Here is a 21,408-nt window from a genome sequence, read left to right on the forward strand (position 1 = left end):
GTGGAACAGCACCTTCCAACCATTCCTGCAAGGTGGCACAGAAGGACCCTACAGGGAATGGTATTTAAATGCTGTATGGTCCAGGAGAAATGTGGGTGCTCCTACTCCAATAAAGTCCACAGAATGAGAATGGAAAGTATATTATTGATTCAATAACTGGGAATGTTTGTTTCTCATATAGACAGAGCACTGTCTACAGTTCAAATTTGCAAATCAAGCTAGAATGGTGAAATATAAAATTGGATAGTAAAGTATAAAATACAACACACTAGAATTTAAAATTTTCTGACACACAGAACCTTTTTATTGGAGACAATTCACACGATTTCTCCTTATACCATGCAAAACTATCTCTTACATTTATTTCAACTTATTGATCTAGATATCATCACAGATGATTGGGACTAATTGTTTGTTTACATGAATGCAGAATTCTGCATAGGTATAAATATTCAGACAGGCAGGTACATACCTTTTGAGCAATATAGTTTTCTCAAGAAATCAGAATGTAACGCACAATCTTGCCAAAGTCAAGCATATCTAAGGTACTCTGATTTAAAATGTGCTCATCCTTCTTCCTACACTGCATGTCAAAATTAACTGTGAAGATGAAATTAAAAACAGATCCCATTTATAAGGGTCTGCAGTCAGATTTTGTGAAATCTTCCATGGTGGGAAGATTAAACGGAAGATCCATGGAAAATGTTTGATCTATTGTAGGTAGTGACGGGGTGGGACTGCAGTTGACTCCAGAGAGCCGAATGGGAAGGATACTGTTATTAAGTCTGTCATTCGCTGTTATGCGAATGACAGACTTAAGGATACTGTTATTAAGTCTGTCATTACGCTTTGAAAATCTGCTCTAGAAAGAACAAGCTTTTGCAGGGCACAAATTGCTGCAAGGAGAAGAGTAAATGGCTAAAGTCTCTTCTCCCCTTCTACCAGTGGGAGTAAAGTCTGGTTCCAGCCCAAGGTATTTGACTATGCATCCTGAGAGATTCATGGAGAAGGCAAAGATAACCTCTTTAGGATGAGATTATTAGGCCTGGTTTGTACATAACATCAACATGATTTATATATCTTATGGTTTGTTACACATAATTTGTCTCATAGATGATTGAACAAACTATGGTTTGTCCTCTCAATTCCTGAGATGTTTTTGCTCTCCTCTTTTACCATTCCCTCCCTGTATTCCAAATGTTTTTGCTGTACTGTAGTATTGGCAAAGGGACAGGGACAGACAGAAGGAAAGACAGACAGACAGACCTGTCTACTGTTCCTGTAGCCAGGCAAAACAACTCATGAACAACCCACAGTTCTGGGCTCACACATAACAATGCATGTTTTAAATAATCCACAGTTCACAACCCAATAACAAACTATTTTCTTTCTGGGTTGTTTGTGCTCAGTGTTCACACAACAACCCAGAATTCAAAAAGCCATACCATGGGCTGGTGTTACATGCAAACCAGGGCTTACTATCTCATTCCAGAAAAAAGAAACTACACCTAGAGTCTCTAGAATTTGCCTCACATATCAAATATACCAACTACATGCATGATTTACCAGACTTTCCTATACAACTGTGACCTATCTTTACACAAAGAATCAGATAATTAAATTTGAAATGATAAAACTCTAAAATTCAATTAAATTGTACCTGACTTAAAGGGGCAATTTTAAAAACTACTGCACAGCATATGAGGCTTTCAAAAGCTACTGTTTGTCAGAAAATGACAGAACTATCCAAAGTATTGGATAGAAAGAGTTATTACTAAAAACAAAACTCTTAAGTTATTACCTACTATACAAACACAAGAACAATTATAACTAGCAGACAGTGTGCCATAACATTTTAGTAGACATAATACTTTGAGTCAAAAGAAATATTGGTAATTTCTTCTTCTCAGCTTATTCCAAGCCATTTTGCACAAATTACTTTTACATGTCACCATCAGCAGAACACAAATACACTATTGCAACTCACACCCATTATAATTAACAAATCTATCATCATGAACTTTAAATGAATAGAGAATATGGCTTTGGAGCAGAGGGCAGCACTTTTAATACTTGGCACTACCGTAAAACTTTGTGATGTGTTAATCCAACCTCTAATGTTTAAGGAATGAAAAAGGGTGGAATCGAAATGTCTCTGGGCAGGGTCACTCCCTGTGTTCAGTGGTGCTTCTTTACCCTCTTTCCCCACTGTGGTCCCTCCCGGCAAGCTGCTCTCATTTGTGAGAGGACTTTCTAGAGTGAAATTCATCACAATCAAAGGCTACATGCAGGTAAGCTTAGAGCACACATACACAAGGAAGCCCTTTCCAATCATGCACTGCAATGTTTAGATCTTTGCCAAAACCTTTCAAACAATGTCCCACAAATACAGCAGATAAATGGTTTGTTACCACCCATCTTCATTTGTGAAGCACTTATTAATATACCAAAGTGACACAACTTTTGAAGAATTTAGGAGAATCAATTCCAGAAAACTTACGACCTTAATAATGCCTTCAAGAATTCATTTAGCACCAATACTGTAACATTCTAACTGGCCAGAACAGGATTTAAATTAAATTGCTCATGTTATCACTTTCAAGTGCACTTTGACCAATAATTAATTTGTGTTTAATGACACTGAATATGAACTCAGATCTTATATATACTGACATGTTCAAATAATGAGCATTGCCACAGCTGGCACAAATATATGAAATACTTATTCCATTGAAAGTTTCCTAATAATTGAGATTCTCTAATATTTTCATTTGCAGTGGACATTAAGTACAATGAACAGAACAAAGCTCATTTTAAAATGCCCTTTTCTGTTTCTATTACATTTATTAAAGCAAGTTGGTCTTGATTTAGTAACTGTGATCAGGTTACTAACAATATATTATTAACAGGATGTATAGGTATACACATACCTTTGCCAAAATATAACAAAAGCAATATCCAACAGGACATAAATACCAATATAAATGACCTTGTGCTAGCATAAACTCTTAGAGCACAATGTGAAAAACGTTAATTGGTATCCTGATTTCTCCAGGAAAAAAAAATCCCCTGAGGAAATCAGCAAGGTAGTGGAAGCTTTTGACATTATGCTAGAGTGGCTTAATTTACATTGTTGCTGTGTCTCACTCCATAACGCCCTGGTAGTGCATATGAAACTTATTTTTTTTACCAGATTACTGTCTTAAGATTGCCTAGTCAAAATATGTTTCAACTGAAAATTGTGACCCCAAACATGCATATTTCTGTATAACTTCAGGTTTAATTAGGAGCAATTACTTTAGGAAAATTCTACCTTTATTGTAATTAAGGGAACATTAACTGTTATTATATCACAGCTGTGTCCTAAAATTGTCCAGTGTGGCTATTTACTAAATGTAGTCTCTACCATATCTGTATTCAAGAAAGCATAGTACACTTTCACAACAGCATCTCAAGAAAGTCACAGTTTACAAGAGCATTCTTTCCTAAAAGCTGGTGACAGGCAGAATATCTCTGGACTACAATGGAGATCTAAAATATTGCAGATAATATTGTTAATGAAATATAACACTAAAGACAAACTTGAAACTGCTGTAGGGAAAAAAAGTGTGTGTGTGTGCATGTGATCTTGACATTTAACAAAAAGGGGAAAGTATACTAAAATTCTGCGAAATGTATTGATTATCATTCAGAATACCGTTCTTCAACATCAACACTACAGATGAGGTTGGAGAGCATCCCTCCCTTTTAACATTATATCCATATTTAGTATCTGTCTGGTACAATACCAGTTCTACTGATTGTAAAATTTAGAAAAAGGTAGCATAAAGTCATCACAGGCACACATAACAATCATTACATATTTGTCTCTTTAAAAACATTAAAAATACAAGGCACTTAAGACAAGAATTCTCTTTCTAGTTCATATATTGATGGTCGACATGCTTTACTCTTAATCCTACACAAAGGCACAGTAGAGTCACTGTTTTGACCTTCTACATCAATATCAAGTAAAGAGGGCATATGGGACTTAGTTCTCTCCTTGGCATCCGTCAACAGGTTAGCTTTTGTACGTCCTTTATCACCCTCTAAATTATCTACCACAAAAGGGCTTGACTTCACACTTTGTGAAACTGCCTGCCACGGATCCAGCCGGATTCTTAAAGAGGATGGTCGAGGTCTTGGTATAATATTGACAGTTCCTTGCTTTACAGGTGAAGGATCACTGCAGAAACTTTTCTGTTGGAGAGGTGGAGTATGCGGAACCTCTGGAGCCCCATTGGCAATTCCATTAGCTAGGTGGAGGACAAAATCAGTAAACAGAAAATGAAAAGACAGCACATGATGACCATATACAGTAGAAAGGGAGTAGCGAATGTATTAATGACTTGGACACATTGTTAGCAATTCTAGAAGCAGGAGAACTGTATAAAGGGGATGGCGTGATATTTAATGTATTAAAGGCATTCTGTAGAGCAGCTGTAGGATAGTTCTTATGTTACTCTGTAAGCTTCTGCTGTCTTTCATTCTCTTTGCATGTGAAAGAGTAGTAATAAATAAATAAATAAATTCTGGATGAAATGCCAACTACTGTGAGATGTGGATATTCTCTGTTTCATTGTTTTGTGATATAACTGAATGTACACTATCCTGACATTCTAACAGCATGAAGAGTGTCATGTAATTTTTTGAAACAAACAATGCTTTTGCAGGTCTGAGATTCAGGTAATCTCACTTCTAGTCCCTGTTTGGCCATGGAGTCAATTGTGTGACTTTGGGTAAGTCACAGACTCTCAGCCCAACCTACCTTACAGGGTTGTTGCTCTTGTGGGGATAAGACTGAGAGCAGGAAGAGGAGAAAGATGTTAAGTGTCTTTGAGTTCTTTAAAAAAAGAAAGGTGGGATATAAATATAATAAATACATATAGCAAAATGGATAGTCCTTGGTTAGGTCAGGTCAGGTCTTGGTCTTTGGGATATTTAAAGCCTTTCTGCTATCATTCATCTCAAAGCAGACTACAATCAGTAGATCAGCACCTAGACAGTAACAGATTAATAACAGCTTGAGCTAAAGTTTTGTTTTAACTACCACTCCAGGCTATGGACAAATGGCATTAACTTCCTGGTTGTGATATGCAGTTAATGGTTTCTAGTTGCAACTCAGGAAACTGGCTGTAACCCATTAAGTCTTATGACTACTTTCAAGTTCTTAAAGCAGAATCTAGTCATTGTAGTAGCTGTACTTTGGGATCTATCTATGCATCAATGCCTGATCTTCCTCTCACTTCCTTTCCTTCTGTATAGAGAGAATCACATGCAAAGAAAGCTGCAGTATCAGACTATTTGTCCATCTAGCTGGCTTCAGCTCCAAGATGGGGTAGCCAGTATAAAACTAACTTTCATTGGTTCCTTGTCATCTACTGCTAATGAAGCAAATTACTACTTCATGATGGTTTTGTTTTGTTCATGATGGCAGTCCCTGAGTTATGAATGTCCAAATTACAAACAACCCATACTTATGAACAGACAGTCATACAGTCTCTTAATTTAAAAAGAATTACTGCAGAAAATTGTCGCTGCCAGAGAGAAAGCGGAAGCAAAAGGGAAAAGAGGGACAGCCTCCAAAGCATGCCTTCCTGCCCTGTCCACCCAGAGAGGGAAATCTCTCCAGCATTCCCTTGTTGCAAAGAGAAGGCACTGGCAGGTTTGGTGGGGGAAGCAAGAAATATTTGTGGTTTTTACACTTTTCATGCCCCTAACCCCCATGAATGTGGAAGGCTGAATATACATGATTTGACTTAAAAATTTGACTTCAAGAGGAATTTCTTTTTTCTCAGGAACAGAATTCATTTGAACCCAGGGACTCCCTGTAATTAGTAATTACAGACAAAACAAACACAATTATGGAACTTTTTTTTTACTCACTTGTAGACTGACATGGATTTCCATCTGACATGGTCCGCCTGTGACTCCAAACTCTCCCTTTTGAGGAAGAAGCATTTGCCATACACTGAGTTTTTTGCTTCAGAGGAACACTGGGAGACGGCAAACTAGAAGCGATAGCAAGATCATCTTTGACCAAGTGTCCTCTTTTGCTTACATGGCTTTCAGACAAATATTGCTCAGCAGGTACATCTTTGTTATTGCGTGGTATGTTCACAACTGTATCTTCGCTATCAGACTGAAGGAGGCATTTCGTGGAAACAGAAGACATAGACAGAAGATTCACAGTACTTGCAGAAGGACAGAGTGAAGGGATGTGTGTCTCCTCTTTTTTGGCCTGCAGCCTCACAGGGCTTGCACTTCTTCGAAACTTAGAAGCTCGCTGGAAGAGTCCATCACGCTTTTTCTTTTCTTCCTTGGGCAGGGCTTCATCTGGAACCTGCGATCTGTTTAGCTCGCGGATATCCAAGCCCAGAGCTATGGATGCAAGAAGGACAGCACACCCATATAACACAGATTCAGTTTTATTTTTCTGCACTGTTCTACCAAGACTGTTTGTAGGGGTCATTTGTGGAGTGCTATTTGCAGAACTTGCAGAATTTGCTTCATCGAAACTCTCTTGTTCTGCAGAATTTAGTCCTTGGTCATCCTTCCAAAGAGGTAGATCAACGTAGGCCTGATTTGGCAATTTTAACTGCTTTGGTCGCTTAGTATCCAGACCTTCGGAGGAAAGTTTCTGCTCTGTACAGACACAACAGTTTTCTAGTATTTATATTCAAATGTAAAATTCAATTTTATTCATTACCAATATGAAATTATAGACTTCTTAAGAGTTGCAATATATCTGCATAGTTGTGATATGTATTCACCAAGAATTAAAGGAGAGATCACTGTACATCACATACCCTTTTTGCTTTAAGAGGAAATACTTAACCTGTTACAACAAAGCAGCAATTGTTTTCTGAGCTGGCAACCCACTGTACTTCTTTAGCAAAGGCTGATGGTGGATTAAGTTGAATTTAATGTTTTTCACAATGAGGCTGCTGGCTGTATAGTGACCTAGTTTGCAACAAATTGTGGAGCACGCAAGCTGCACGTGAGTCATTTCCAGTTTGGATGAGTTGTTAGCAGGATGTCTCAACCCAGACACTGTGAGCTATTTATGGGTTAACCTATGATTTTTGTTGGCTTAGTTCTAGGTTCTATAACCTATAAGCAACCGAAAGTGTTTGGGTTCAGATGTTGTACTGCCAACCTAAAAAGGGGGCATAAATTCAAACTAGTTTAACGATAGTCACGTGTGAAATGTTGATTACAATTTCAGATTTTACTAGTAATTATACCTATTCCAGTTGTGCAATTTAACTTGGGTGGTATTTATGCATTATGTTACTAACTGATTTTATGAAAAATACATTTCATAAAATGGTAAATTTTGCATGGAAAATTAGAATACTGTGATTATTCAAATTAGAAGCAGCTCAAGTGCAGTTCACACATTCCACAGGTCCCTGAAAATCATGGGTTAATCCACAATGTGATGCTGTGATGTGTGAACTATCTCACTGGCTTGACCTTTTGTGCTGTTTTGGGGTTCCCTTTTTTTTTAAATGCCTTTGCACATTCTGTTGAATAACACATGTAACCAAACAGTATCTTATGATTTGTATCTGAGACTTCATGTTTAATCTCAAATGTTTCCATTCAAAGGATCCCAGGGTCAGGGCAAGTCTACCTGGATCAGGACTTGTAATAGCTACATCTGACACCATGAGAAAAGTTGGAACATGATATTTTTCTCTGAACAACATGGCTCCTTATATCTCATAGGAAATTCCTTTTTAGACCTTCCAATCACTCTTATAAGTACAAAGTTCTATCACCCAAGTTAATGGAGTGACTGTTGGCTTCTTTTCCATTAATTCACTCAGATGTGAGAGAATGCTGTAGTATGTTTGGAACTTATCACTTATCAACATAGATCAAGTGATTTGTAAGGTGAGACAGGAGCTTATATTTCATTACTTCGCAAGATAGGGAACTGATCAGACTGGCAATGCAATAAGTGATGCCAAATTCAAGAGCATAAGCCCCCCATCCCACCATATACTCTTAAGCTTTGTGGAGTTCAGGTGCATGTATTGTTATGTGCAGAAAGGTCAAAGCATGAGTGAACTGAAGCACCCTGAAAGCAATTCATTTTGGGTGTTAATCTATACTAGATCCTGAGAAAACATCATTTCCTTTTTAAAGCTATAAATACACTCACCTTGGTCCATGAACAAAGAAGCTAATGGGACACCTTTTTGATTCTTCATCAAAAGTGTTGACCAAGGACTACTGCCATCTGAGAGGGGTCTTACTCTGAAATCAGAACAAGTCTTTGATATGAAGGAAATCATTCTTTTCACACAGATGCCATGGCTCTACTGATGTAGTAAGAAACCTAAATCTAAGAAGAGATTCCGCATAGTCCCAGAACAGTTATAGCCATTGATACAGTCCCGGATAACCTATTATATAGTCTCCAGACCACAGGTCAGGAGAAAGAGAAAGAAAACTAAAAAGAAACTATTTGTACATAGTAAGATACCGAAACCTAAGGACTAATATTAAAACATATTTCTAAGATGGTAGGCATGTCATGAGCAGAGCCAGCTGGAATCAGGAGACAGACTTGATGGCCCAGGAGACCCCTTCTGACTTGTTCTGTTTCTTTGTTCTATGATTTTAAAACGTTCATAATAAAACAGCCTGGTTAGATTCTAGTTTTGGCCACTGATTTAATCTTACTGCTTTTTTCTTTTTTTAGCACAAACTTAAATGAAATTTTATTCAGAGTGCATGACAAGGATTTTTTTTTCTGAACCAGGAATAGAAATGACATGAAAAAGGGGCAACAAAGGTATTCCACAGTTCCTGAATGAAATACATACAAAATCAAAGCTATGCTTTTCAGGATGACAGGGTTCACATGTGATGACAAAGTGGTTGTAGGTTGCCTTGTATGAATCCAGACCCATTTCCCCAGAGTAGCTTGTGTGGGAACAAACCACCCTGACAATCCTTAGGATGCTGAAGGTGTTATTGCACCAATAATGTACCAATGATGGATTTTCATGTTATCTGAACTCAGTCCTACGGCAAGACTGGCATAAACCCCTTTCTACTCTTGCAATGGAGCACTTGAGTGAGTGCCAGCTATGCCTAAGTGGTACCTAAGTACATCTAGCACTGGCTTCCTCTTCCCCCTACCGGCCATTTTGGGCTCACAGTGGTTTATCCCCCCTTTAACATTTTTGGGTAGAAGATCATGAAAGCTGGCTTTCATCATCCTCATTTCATCAGCTATGAGCAGTCCCTTCAAAGTGCCCAAGCAGCATGTTGCAAGGTATTCTCATAGTTGTTCAGCCTTTCAAAGAAAGACAGACAGACAGACAGAACTGTTTAGCCACAGTTGCACAACTGCATACTTTTGGAGTTGTGTTACTATGGAGTGCTGAAGCTTCAGTTCAGACAATGGAAGAAGCTCCAAACACTCTCCTCATTTTTCCTTGACAGTTGTCAGAAGGAAAACAGTCAAGAAAAATGCAAGTTACAAGTAATCTTTAGCCATGAAAATGGGTACTTTGGCAGACTTGTGCCCCTTCACAACAACATCCTCATCATTGTTTTTATCCCTTAGTTCCCACAAGGATAAACATTTTGTACTTGTTCCAAGCTTAGGCTCAAGAAACTGAAAATGTACCACTCCCCTTTTCAAAGGAAAAATGAGTTCTGAAAGCTAACTGTCAAAACTCTGGCTCCTCCTAAAACAGGGGTCTTAAGCGTGAGATGGAGGAAGGGGGGTGGACTGGGACATACACAGACATATATGCTTAGTGCAAAGGATGAAAAAATTGTTGCAGGGGGAGCATAAATCCACCGAACAGCTTTTTGCAGCTAAAGATAACACTTGCCCTTGGGGTTTTGTGGCAGCTCATCTTTTGAAGGCTGTTAAGAAAACCAAATGGGGCAAAAGCGAACCTATTCCCAGGACATTGCCCCAGGTGGAGCTTCAAATCATTGCAGTAGTGCACCTTTGAAAGTTCAGTTGTGCAACTACAGCTAATAAAACAATACAAACCAAAATATGTGTGCGTGTGTGCGTGCGTGCGTGCGCATCTGTGCCACTGGGGCACTTTGAAGGAACTGCCAATAGCTGGCAAAAAGGGGATTGTGAAAGTTGGTTTGAAAGTCAGCATTCACCATCTGACCCCAACAAATAAGAAAAAGTTTAAATGAGTAAAAAGTTGCAAAATAATGGTGGCAAGGATGGAAGGCATGGCTCACTCATCTCGTGGTATCCACTAAAATACCTGCAGGAGAACTGGGGGTGGGGGGGCCAACAACCCAAGAATCTGTGGGGGGGGTTTTGCATCAAAGTCAACTCACAGTAGTTCAGTGCCAGAGTAGGGTAGTGTGATGTGTGAACATACCCTTTGAGCAGCCTATTGCCATTAATCAAAGCAAACAGCAATAAACCTGTGCATCTGGAATGGATGCGATATTTGTAAAATCTGAAATTTAAGCTGTATTTAACTGATTTCATGTAACTTTCTGTAGAAAACAAACAAATATATGTCCACAGCTCATCAGGCATGCTAAAATTAGAATAGCTTGGATCCTAATATACTGCTGGTAGGCGGATCCTCTCAGAGGAATTTGACTTATGGGATGTTCTCTCCAGTAGAAAAGGGAAGAAACTTTTTTTTCCAATTGCACCTCCTATCTGGTACTCCAGAAAACTGATTCAAAGAGTTAGGAACAGTATATAGGGGAGGGAGTGGCACAAGGGGCTACAGAAGTGCAAGGAAAATCAATGAAAAGTACCTCTCCAGTCCTCTTCCTCCAGTGGAAGCTTCTGCTGGATTGGAGTTGCTTCCAAAGACAGGGGGTCTGTTTGTACAACATGATGGATCCCCATGAGTTAATCACCCATAGGGGCTGTTGCATAATACTGATGAGCTTCACACAACATGGCAAGCCAGATGCCTGTCAGTGCCACGCAATATGGCACCCATGGGCACTTAGCACAACCTGACAGCTCCCGCAGGTAAATTAAACCACGGTAGGCTGTTGTGTCATATGAACCAGTCAGAAGGAGCTCTTTCATTCATTTAAATTTAAATTTAATTTAATTCAGGATACAGCCTATATTAAAAGTGTTCAATGCCTTCCTTTTTTTCTTAAAACTTAATGTAAATGATGTGCCATGGCACTGAGTTGTCATGTTTTAAAAGATCTGCAAATATCCCAATAAACACTGATGCCTGACTAAACAGTGGACTCGCCTGTTTCTCATATTTAAACCATACTAAGGTCACAGGAATCGGACAGTCCTACAGCTAGCTCACAGAAACCATTCACAGACAATCTGAGCACTGGGGGGAAACTCCTGTACAACTGACTGATCAAGCACAGAGCACCTTGTCTATCCAGTGAGCTAAAGGTTAAGCAGGGCATCAATATATACTGTCTCCCTAGACCCACCTCCCCACCTTTAGAGCATTTTTTGCTTAGCAAGTATTAAAAGGCTAATACTTGGACAAATAGCTGAAATGACTTGTTTTCTTCCAATCTGCTTAGTTGTTTGACTAAAGGATTTCCCTCATTGAACATACTCATTTTGACACAAAAGACAAAACTGCCATTCAGAAGATGTCATTGCATTCACTTGCCAATCCATTGAGTTCTACTGATTCCTGCATCTTCATATTGCTACCCCACACACACACACACACACCTATGAATGATAATAAATAGATTCAATAACTATTATGTGCACTTTGTATCATATTTTCCTGATCACATAGCCACCATACCTTTCTTTACATTCAGTACGCTCTTTTGTTTGAACTGAGTTTGGTCCCCACGTACAACCTTTCTTTTTAAAACTTCGTTTCACTTCTTCAAATTCTTCCTGATGACAAGTTGTGCTTCTTCCCCATGTTCTGTTACTTTCATCTGAGGTTACTGCAGAAAGATGAAAGAACTCAATAGAAGTTCTTTCATAAGCAAAACTTATGAAAATGCATCTCTCAAAATACAACCTGCTCTGACATTGTCACCGTGAAAAAGATTATTTTCTCCCACTGAAGGGCAGATAAAAAGATCACCACATTTAGCAGGCAAAGAAATATTTAATCTATTAAGGAGGGAAAGAAAAGAAATTAAATCAATCAACAGAAAGTTACTGATTCCTTCTCATGCTTTCAATTTTTTCTTTATATTTAGATAAATTTAGTCAAGTTATAGATGCTAAACACTTACATCAGATATATTTGTACAGCAATTCCTTTTATGATACAACTGAACAGAAGAAAATTATGATTAATGTATTAGTAGTTATGTATTTGTACTAATCCAATATATAATATCTGTAATGGATATCCAAGTAAGTGTTCAGGTTGTCACTTCATACAAAATTAGCCAAGAAATTAAAATAACCAACACCATGTATGATTTAATGTAGTCTTGCCTTTTTTCTTAACCCCACTGGGAAGTTCATATTCGCTTGTGATATCTACATCTTGCTGGTACACATAAATACTGTTTCTTTGCCCATTAGCAGTATGTGGATCTGTTTTGGATATCACTAAAGAAACAATTAAAGAATATTGATAAAAACACCAAGTTGCACCTCAACCTGGTATTAAGTAAATGCCACTACTGAAAATGCCTGCTATATGTCCCAAAGCAGAGAGAGATTAAATACATGTTAGAAACAGAAGAACAAATATGCATGGCTGAATTATAGCCAAAGCCTAAGAATGACAACAGTGACAAAACACTGTACAGGGTTGCAGACAATGGCTGCTGAAACTGTGTGATATCACTGTGTATTATGTGGCAGTCAATGTGGACATCATGTCAAACCATAGGCATGAAGTGTGATTTAAGCCAGTGTAACATCTTGGTCACAAAACTGCACTGAAAAACAGGGAAGGTTAGGCTGTTGAACTGAGAACAGCTATTGTTTATGAGCTGTTGCTATGCCGTACGAAGCCTACATGCAATGAAGCACAGGAATCGCAACAGATGTGTGCCATGATTGGATGAAACTCCAGAAGAAAAATGTGTAGAAAAATAATTTCAACCTCTTTCCCAGTAAGTACACAAATTTTAATGTCTGTAAGAACCCTCCTTCAGCTTTATCTATTAACTCGGTAAGAACAGAAGATAATGGAAACAAGGATTAAGAAAATGGTGTTCAAAGAGAAGAAAATAATCTTTTGTTTACAAGGCATCCAGGTTGAAAAACTGACAGACAATAGTCCCTTTCAGTTCTGGGAAACAGGAGTGATAATTTATTACCCTCAAACAGAAGATACTGAATAATTAACCAGCATTAGGGACTCAGTGTAATGGGAAAATGCTTGTATATACGCTTAATGTAACAGTCTGTTCTCTCTGTCTCTCTCCCCACATCACTAAAAAACTCTAGCTACATTCCAGTCAACACTACCCATGCATTTTTCAGTCGTTCCTAAGACATATTTAGGAATCTATTATTTTTAAATGTTTCTTTAAAAATAAAACCAATACTCCCAATCGTACAAGGTCAGTTAAATCATGATAGTAAAGCACAGACTTGTTGTCCAATGATGTCACTCTGTTAGCGCAAAGCTTTATTACTTGCAGAAAGCCCAGTTTTATACTTGGACAAGTGTTAGATCCAGAACTTTAATTCTGCCTATGCAGACCATTTCACAATTCTTTACAACTGTTCATTGTCATTATCTGGTACTTGGAACTGTAGAAATTCTATGTAGCTATCCTGGCTAGCAGATATCCAACATAATGGCAGAAAAAATACAATAACTGGCATTCCATATATGCCCTCCCGCCCCCTACGATCGGCAGCGGATGCCCTTCTCCGGGAACCCTCCGTGAATGATATTAGGAGGGTGAGTACCCGGAGGAGGGCCTTCTCTGCAGTGGCACCCCACCTATGGAATGCGCTCCCCAGAGAGGTCCACCTGGTGCCGTCGTTATTTGCTTTTCGGCACCAGGCCAAGACCTTTTTAAAAGTTATTTTAACTGTTAATTTATTATTATTGTATTTATAGATTTTAATATATATAGCCGAGATGGTACCAGTTTTTAAATTATTAATAGTAATTTTTTTAATGAATGTTGTGAGCCGTCCCGAGGCTTTGTTGCGATGAGGGCGGCATAGAAACATTTTAAATAAATAAATTAAATAAATAAATTCCGCTAGTAGCTGTGTGTTTTGTTAGCAGTCCTACCAGCATGAGTGGAACAAATGTTGGAGCAAGCACAAGCAACAGCTATAGGAGGTACATAACTGAGATGTTTACCCACTTCGCAGATGAAGACAATTTTCTCGTGCTAGATGCGGTAATACTTACATGCCATCTAGAGTTTGCATCCAAAACTCTTGGCTGAAGAAATAGCTTGAGTTTTGATGCAATTTTAAAAGCAAATAACATTTTATGATTGATTTCTAGTTGTTTCTTATCTGCTCTGCTATTAACTGTGCCCTTTGCCTTTCTTGTACATCATTACTGAATTTTGCCATTTCCAAGCTCTACTGTACTAAGTGTACACTAGTAACTTCTTATGTAACTCAGACAAAAACAATATACTGTCAGCACATAAGTTAAGATGACTTATCTGAATAGATTCTCAAAGATTTGTACAAATGATTAAGGTAACAGAAGCAGAGCATTCACCCATTTTTTCCAGTCCTTCCTCTCTTTTCTGTAATTCATCCTCTTTGTCATAGTCAGTTTTAGGTGCAGTTCAGACATCATGTGGCCTGCACTGTTAAATAATGGTTTGCAAATGCCTGGCAAACTAGAAGCCATGGTTTGAAGTGCATTTATAAATCCAAGGTGCCATTACTTTGGCATGTCTGCACTGAATGACCAGCATTATAGCCAATTTTCCATGTCAAGAAGCCAATATACTTTGAGGGACAGGAGTAAGAAACAGGCAGAAAATTAAAACAGAAAAACAGCTCTAAACCACTTTGGCCTGGAAACTCAAAAATGATTTGGGTTATGCTAACATTAGCATGACACATGATTAATGCTAACCACAGTCTACTATTAAAACTACAAACTTTAAAAATAAATCTAAAATTAACTCTATTAATCATGATTGTTCATTATTTTTCTTGCAAGACAATTCACCTCCTTTGAATTACTACCATGTTACTATCAAGTAACATTTTATAGATCAATACTATATATATTTACTCAGAAGGAATTGATTCAGTGGAACTTATTTCCAAGTAAGAAAGGGTACAATTCCATTCATATCTGGAAAGAAAAAAGTCCTAAAACTCCTAGCATGAACCATGCTGGGAACGGTACACTTTTTTCAGTCTAAATATGCATTTAGGACTGCAACTGCAATCAAATAAAAATCTGCTGCAAATGACAAGAATAAGATAATCCAAGAGAATCAAGATACATACAATATGACAAAATTATTTTGACTTACACTGTATAGCTCGAAGACGGGGAATAATTGGGGGGCTACTTGGTGGACTAGAGCTGTTACTGTTTAAACTTCTTCGTTTATCTAAATTTGGGGAAGCTTGCACTGTTATCTTATGCTGAAAATCTAGTAGAAAGAAAAGAACATGTTAAGTTTCAGTGCTCTAAATAAAATCCAAAGACTCAGACTATCATAAGACTATCATATAACTTTACGTAATACTTTACACAGTGATAGGCAGTTTTTAAAATGTAAGCATAAGCTGAAAATCTAACACTACATCTAAAGTCCTCCCTGCCATTCTTCGGAGTCTTGCCTGTGTTACGGGCAGCAACAACTTCTCCACTGATGTCCAGCCAGCACTTTGGAGTGACTGCCACTGGTTTACCAACCTTTTTCAACCCCAGAGATGTGTGAAAATATCATCATGGTTTTTAAAAATCTATTTACATAGATGTAAGCATCCTCATGGCTGTCTAATATATGTAGTCTTGCCTGGTTGATGCCCATGGTAATTTCAGCTGTCGAAGGAAAGATACTGCTGCGGTTGTTAACTTAGATGGAAACTGACAAAACAAGATTGCATATATGCTAATTTGTGAAAGTTCCCAAGCTGTCAAATGAAAATAGCCAGTAAAAGTAAACATGCAGAGTGAGTCAAAACAGGGTGGTAACATGACCTTTTGAATTCAAGTGTTGAACTAGGAGTTCCCCATGCCCTTCATATTTCAATACGTCCTCTGATTTGGCCTCCCCAATCTTTCCTTAGACAATCAGGACTATTGGCTCAGTATATTTTGGTCTTTTCCACTTAGATTGGAATGCTCTTTTTTGTCAGTTCTGGAATATTCATTTCTGGATCCTCTTCCCAAGTGGACTGTATTTTCATCTTACCAGATGAAATAACCTGCATCCTCCTGTTGTGGCAGCTGGAAACTGTGGCATACATTTTCACATCAGCTGACATTTCACAAGCAAAACTACCTTTATGGGGAGATTCTGATTGTCAAATTGGCAAGAAAACATTTCTTTGGCTAACTTGGATGCACAGGCTGATTTTTACTTTAGTTCGACCTGTCAGTCCTGACAATATTTTGTTTACCATTTTCTACTTTGCACACTAAATATAAATTGCCGGCTACGACTGCATGGCAAAATGTGTGATTGAAACATTGGTTACAATCTAGACTCAACCTGCTGCTTTAATAGTTTCAAAGCTGCCTTGTGTATTTGAGAGCACTGATTGAGGCTGAACAGCTACATTCTACAATTCATTTGTATAACTATTTATTGTCAGTGAATAAATATGAAGTACCAGGTCTCAGCTAAGAATAGAAAAATGAACTGGAGCACTCTATTTTACCCATTCAAAGGAGTTCTTCAGTATTAACTCTTCTACAGGAGATACAAGTCATGGAACTTAGGTTATACTTAATTCAGTAAAAATTGATGTTTTGTGTATATTGGACATCTAGAATAAGGGCTTAATTAAATTGGCCAACTTAATTTTTTGACAATTCCTTGGGCATTCTTGGAGGTATAATGCTGCTAATGCTTCTCCATATGTTTTGACAATGTCTAATGACAGTTTGCTTTTGGAAAGAGGTGCAACTTTGTGACTAATATAACATAAAATAATTCAGATAGATCTTGAGATTGAAAGTTCTGTAATGTTTAAGGGTACAAATGTTCTTCTGAAACTCCTGGAATTTAAAGCAAGGTCAATATAAATGGATTTTATGTGGTATTTTGACAGCTAAAAGAGTACTATTACAGGATAAATGTAATGCTATAGACGATGGATTTAATAAAATGTTCAATTATTGAATGGGTGGCATTTATACATAATCTACAAACAGATAAACATATGGATATTTGGGCTGCCTTTGTGGAAGTCTATGCATAATTTTATAGCATGTTCCGTTAGATACTAATATCTAGGGTTGCAATATATATTTAAATAGTGTTAGGGATCTTTCAAAATTTAATTTAAAATAGTGGTTTTATTTTCTTCTTTTTCTTTCTTTCTTTTTTTTTCATTCTCTAATGGAGTAGTTTGGATTTGTTTTTTTATTGCACAATAAAAATACATTGTTGTCTCAAGCTACTCCAGAAAGGCAAAATTTTAATTTTCCCCTTTTTGAGGCTCCTTTTCAGAACAGTTACTACTGAGGTTGCCCAACCATTCTTAAAACAAATGAAAAACAAAACCCTGAAAAGGCAGATAAATAAGCAACATGAGTGGGGAAAGACCAGGTTTAAAAGGGGGAGGAGGGTAATTTCTCAACTTTCTTAAGCATCTGGATGCCCAGAGGAATTGTTGAAAATGTGGACAACACAGAGAATGAGTAGTTCGATAAAAATCAAGAAGATTACATTGCTAAGAGAGCTGTTGTGTTGCCAGTTCCTTTTCAGTATACCTATTTTCCCCTCTTCTTCAAATTGGCATATCTGCAGTCTTACATTGTCAGTCTGTTACCTACAACACTTTGCTGTACTCTTTGACAACCCAAACTAACAAAGACATTAACCAGACGTGAATAAATATACTAGAAAACCGTAAGCATACAGTTCTACTTGCAAAAGACCACAGACAGTTTTTTTAAAAGGCTCACATATCTGCACAGTTTTCTGCATCTGAAAAACAAACATATAAAACCCCTCAAAACAACATCCCAATGACACACTTCTGAGGCTCTGAAGAAAAGTGAGGAGCATGGGGGGAAGCAGAAATGAAAAAGAGTAGCATTTGGGATAGAAAAGGGGAGGGGAGGCATGTTCTGCTGCAACATTGTCTGAACTGGGAACTGGCTGGCATACCAGGCGGGAATGAATGGAAGAACCTGTGGTCAGCCTGAATGTGTGTCGGATGCACCAAGGACTGTTTCACAAACAAGCAACCATGGCTTATTTGCAGGGTGACTTAGCATGATGTACAAATGCAGCCAAAATGATACAGCCTTGAAATGTTAAGGGTATAAAAACCTCAAGCTCAAGAAGCACTCGAGGTCGGATAGGCCACTTCTAAATAAATAATAGAAATACCACCAAAAAGTTTACTTCACCACAGCAAGACTAAAACTTGACATGGTGCATTATTATCCATGTTGCCCACAGTTGTATTTTAAAAAGCACAGTTATATTTTAAAAAGCCCATTAAGTGTGAGAAAAACATGGTTTGAGGTACTATAGTCAACTAATAGCATAAGAACTCTAAACTAAACACACAAGCATTCTACAAAACATTACCTATTTCCACCATATCACTAATAGTGTACCCTGTTGTTAAGCATCAGATAATGACAGACTTGAAATTAACAGTAATGATAATTTCTGAAACTTTCAGCTAGGGAATTCAAAACACCAAATTCACTAGCCTTCCTAAATACAAGATGAGAGGAAGGAAAACAGAAAAACAAACCTGAAGGCAGACTAATTCTATGCCCATCTTTAAGTTTTAATCGGCTTTTCTTGAACTTTCCCTTTCTCTTCTTCACATTGGGCTTCTCTTGATTTAACTGGAATATCAAAATATTTAGTTCTCTTTCCAGTACATCAATCTCCCGCTCTGCTAGCTGTTGCTCACGCCGTTTCAGCAACTCTTCCTGAGACTTCTGATGAAGAGCAGCTCTTGTTAACTCTTCTTCTCGTGATCTCAACTCCTAGCAAGAGTTACAGAAATACTGGATAGGACACTGTTTTCTGCCTTGTGATAAAATCATGCAAAGTCTTCATGGACTGCATATCAGGCAACTTATCAAATAAGAGGAAGACAAACTACATCTCCACAACTCTCTCCCTTCCCCTTCTCTATTTCTCTTTCTTATATATGTGCTATTTTAAAAAGAATAAAACTGGTTAACAGTATTTTGTTTATACAAAGACAAGTGCCTTCTATTTTCAAATAATCTGAGTAGGCTTTGATGGATCAAGAAGAAGACAGAAATATTGTCATATTGTTTCTTTCAGTGGGGTTTGTTATTAGCCTCCATAACAGTTCCAAAATTATGCCTTCAAATGATTATTTTAGGAAGTGGACACAATTTTTCCTTTGGCCTATACTAAAGCAGAAAATGGCAGCTTTCAACAGTGTACCAATTAACTAAAATCCAACAGGCAGGTCACTGCCCCAAAGGCTTTCTTCCTCTTCCTAAATAAAATATTTTAATTGTAGAGAATCAAAGACAACTAGGGGATAGTTTAATGAGCTTCCCATTAAAAATTGTGAATGGCAAGTTGTTAACTTGGTATGTTGTACATATGCTGAAAAATGTGAGGCACGTGAATAAGTTCCCCCTTTGTTAAAAATTAACTTTTGTTTGGCAATTCATTGCAACTAAAGTCACTATAAACAGTCCTATCACAAGAATATTAGATTTTCTTTATGTGTGCCTCAGCCTGAAGCCTTCTGTTGTAATTAATGTTTTCCACTGTTTCTTTAAGGAACCTTCATATCCATGAATCTACATCTGTTGAATATTCATAGATTAGTCCACGAACATGAAAAAATTAAAGTATAACTTTAATTTTATAACTTTTTGTCTCTAAATCGTCTACCAAATACTTGTTCTGGTTTTTAATCAATTAAATATAAATATATTTAAATATTGAAGGACATGCTGGAACATAGAATTACCTTAGATTTAACTTCCTTTATAAAACATACCAAAAATGGCTTAGGAATGTGTTCTGTTCAATTTCAGACACCGACAAAAGTACACTGCTATCAAATTAACAAATGAATTCTACAAAATTATTGACCTTCTTTTTCCCCAATATACTAATAGACAAAATAAGGCTCTCCTTGGGCCAGTTCACACAAATCATGCCAGCAAGCTGTGGGTTAACCCTGGACACATGCTATATGCAACCAGTGAGATCAGAGAATATCACTGTGATGTGCAAACCTGAGCCAATGTATTGACTAGGGACTAAGTTATGGATTAACTCTTTAGATTTAAGGGCTAAACAACCAATTCGTCAAGTGCACATGGCATACTGACAACTTCCAATCAAAGGCTGTTTACAGTATTTTGAAGTGACTCACAGGTGGCATGTGTCCCTACAAATTGTGGGTTAACTAACCTACAGTTTGCCACTGTGATGTGCAAATGGGTGTCAGTGCAGTCAACACAGCATATCACATAATCATCGAATAGCTAGAAGGGGCCATGAAGGCCATCAGGTCCAACCCCCTGCTCAGTGCAGGACATGGAGTCAAACCATCCCTCTCAGATGCCTGTCCAGTTGCAAGAAACAAGGCAGCCAGTCTAGAGCTTCAAATTATGTTGAACAGATGACATTCATCTTTCAGGATGTTCCTTAAAGCTTTCATGACCCATGAGGGCTAGCCACATTTGAACATCCTACATAGTTTTAAGAGAATAAGAAATGGGATACACCCCAAGTAAGTGTCATAGGAAAATAGACAGGAGCCATACTATACAAGACATCTGGATCTGTTATTCTCACATTAGTTCTTAAGAAAACTGCTTTAAGAATGGGAAGTAATTGTTCAAACCATGATGATGATGAACAAGAAATGAAAACAAACTAAACACAGCAATTTAAAAGAGGTAAGTACAATTACAATTTGATGCTGTATTGAAGCACAGAAAGCACCACAGTCTTTAGAACTCACGTTTTCCTTGGTTCTTAATTCATCAAAAATCTGTTGGATTTCCAGTTTCCAGTCATCTTGCATGGAATGGAAAGATTCCTGAGGCATTTCAGTCATCACAGCGCTTTCAATAGCAGTAAGTTGCTCAAGAATCAAGGTGAATGATGGTCTGATATGAGGATCCTGCGCCCAGCACTCTAAAATTCATCAATTACATCAGTCAGAAGAATAGGGAGAACTACTTGACTCTAAAACAGTTTACAAAAATTTTAAACTATTAATGTTTAACTTTGAAAAAAATACATACCTGCACCATTTTTCCTTTTTGCTTGGAA

The 21,408-nt window shown here is 37.6% G+C and overlaps 1 protein-coding gene across 2 annotated transcripts in view; it reads right to left on the reverse strand.

Moving 5' to 3' along the window:
* Positions 1 to 274: 274 nt before the first annotated feature.
* Positions 275 to 21,408, reverse strand: part of MAP3K21 (mitogen-activated protein kinase kinase kinase 21) — a 48,924-nt gene continuing 27,790 nt past the window's right edge. The window contains exons 4-11 of one of the 2 annotated variants that reach the window (XM_044420295.1): positions 21,095 to 21,270; positions 18,875 to 19,115; positions 15,457 to 15,579; positions 11,808 to 11,958; positions 10,816 to 10,881; positions 8,213 to 8,307; positions 5,926 to 6,684; positions 275 to 4,295 (exon numbers count right to left, since the gene is read on the reverse strand). In XM_044420295.1, the coding sequence (XP_044276230.1) occupies positions 3,898 to 4,295; positions 5,926 to 6,684; positions 8,213 to 8,307; positions 10,816 to 10,881; positions 11,808 to 11,958; positions 15,457 to 15,579; positions 18,875 to 19,115; positions 21,095 to 21,270 (2,009 nt within the window). In that variant the 3' untranslated portion in view covers positions 275 to 3,897. The remainder of the gene's footprint in view (positions 4,296 to 5,925; positions 6,685 to 8,212; positions 8,308 to 10,815; positions 10,882 to 11,807; positions 11,959 to 15,456; positions 15,580 to 18,874; positions 19,116 to 21,094; positions 21,271 to 21,408) is intronic. The other variant, XM_044420304.1, reaches the window with a different exon arrangement.

The sequence above is a fragment of the Varanus komodoensis genome, unplaced genomic scaffold, assembly GCF_004798865.1.
Source record: "Varanus komodoensis strain SLA01 unplaced genomic scaffold, ASM479886v1 scaffold1, whole genome shotgun sequence".
NCBI classification, from domain to species: Eukaryota; Metazoa; Chordata; class Lepidosauria; order Squamata; family Varanidae; genus Varanus; species Varanus komodoensis.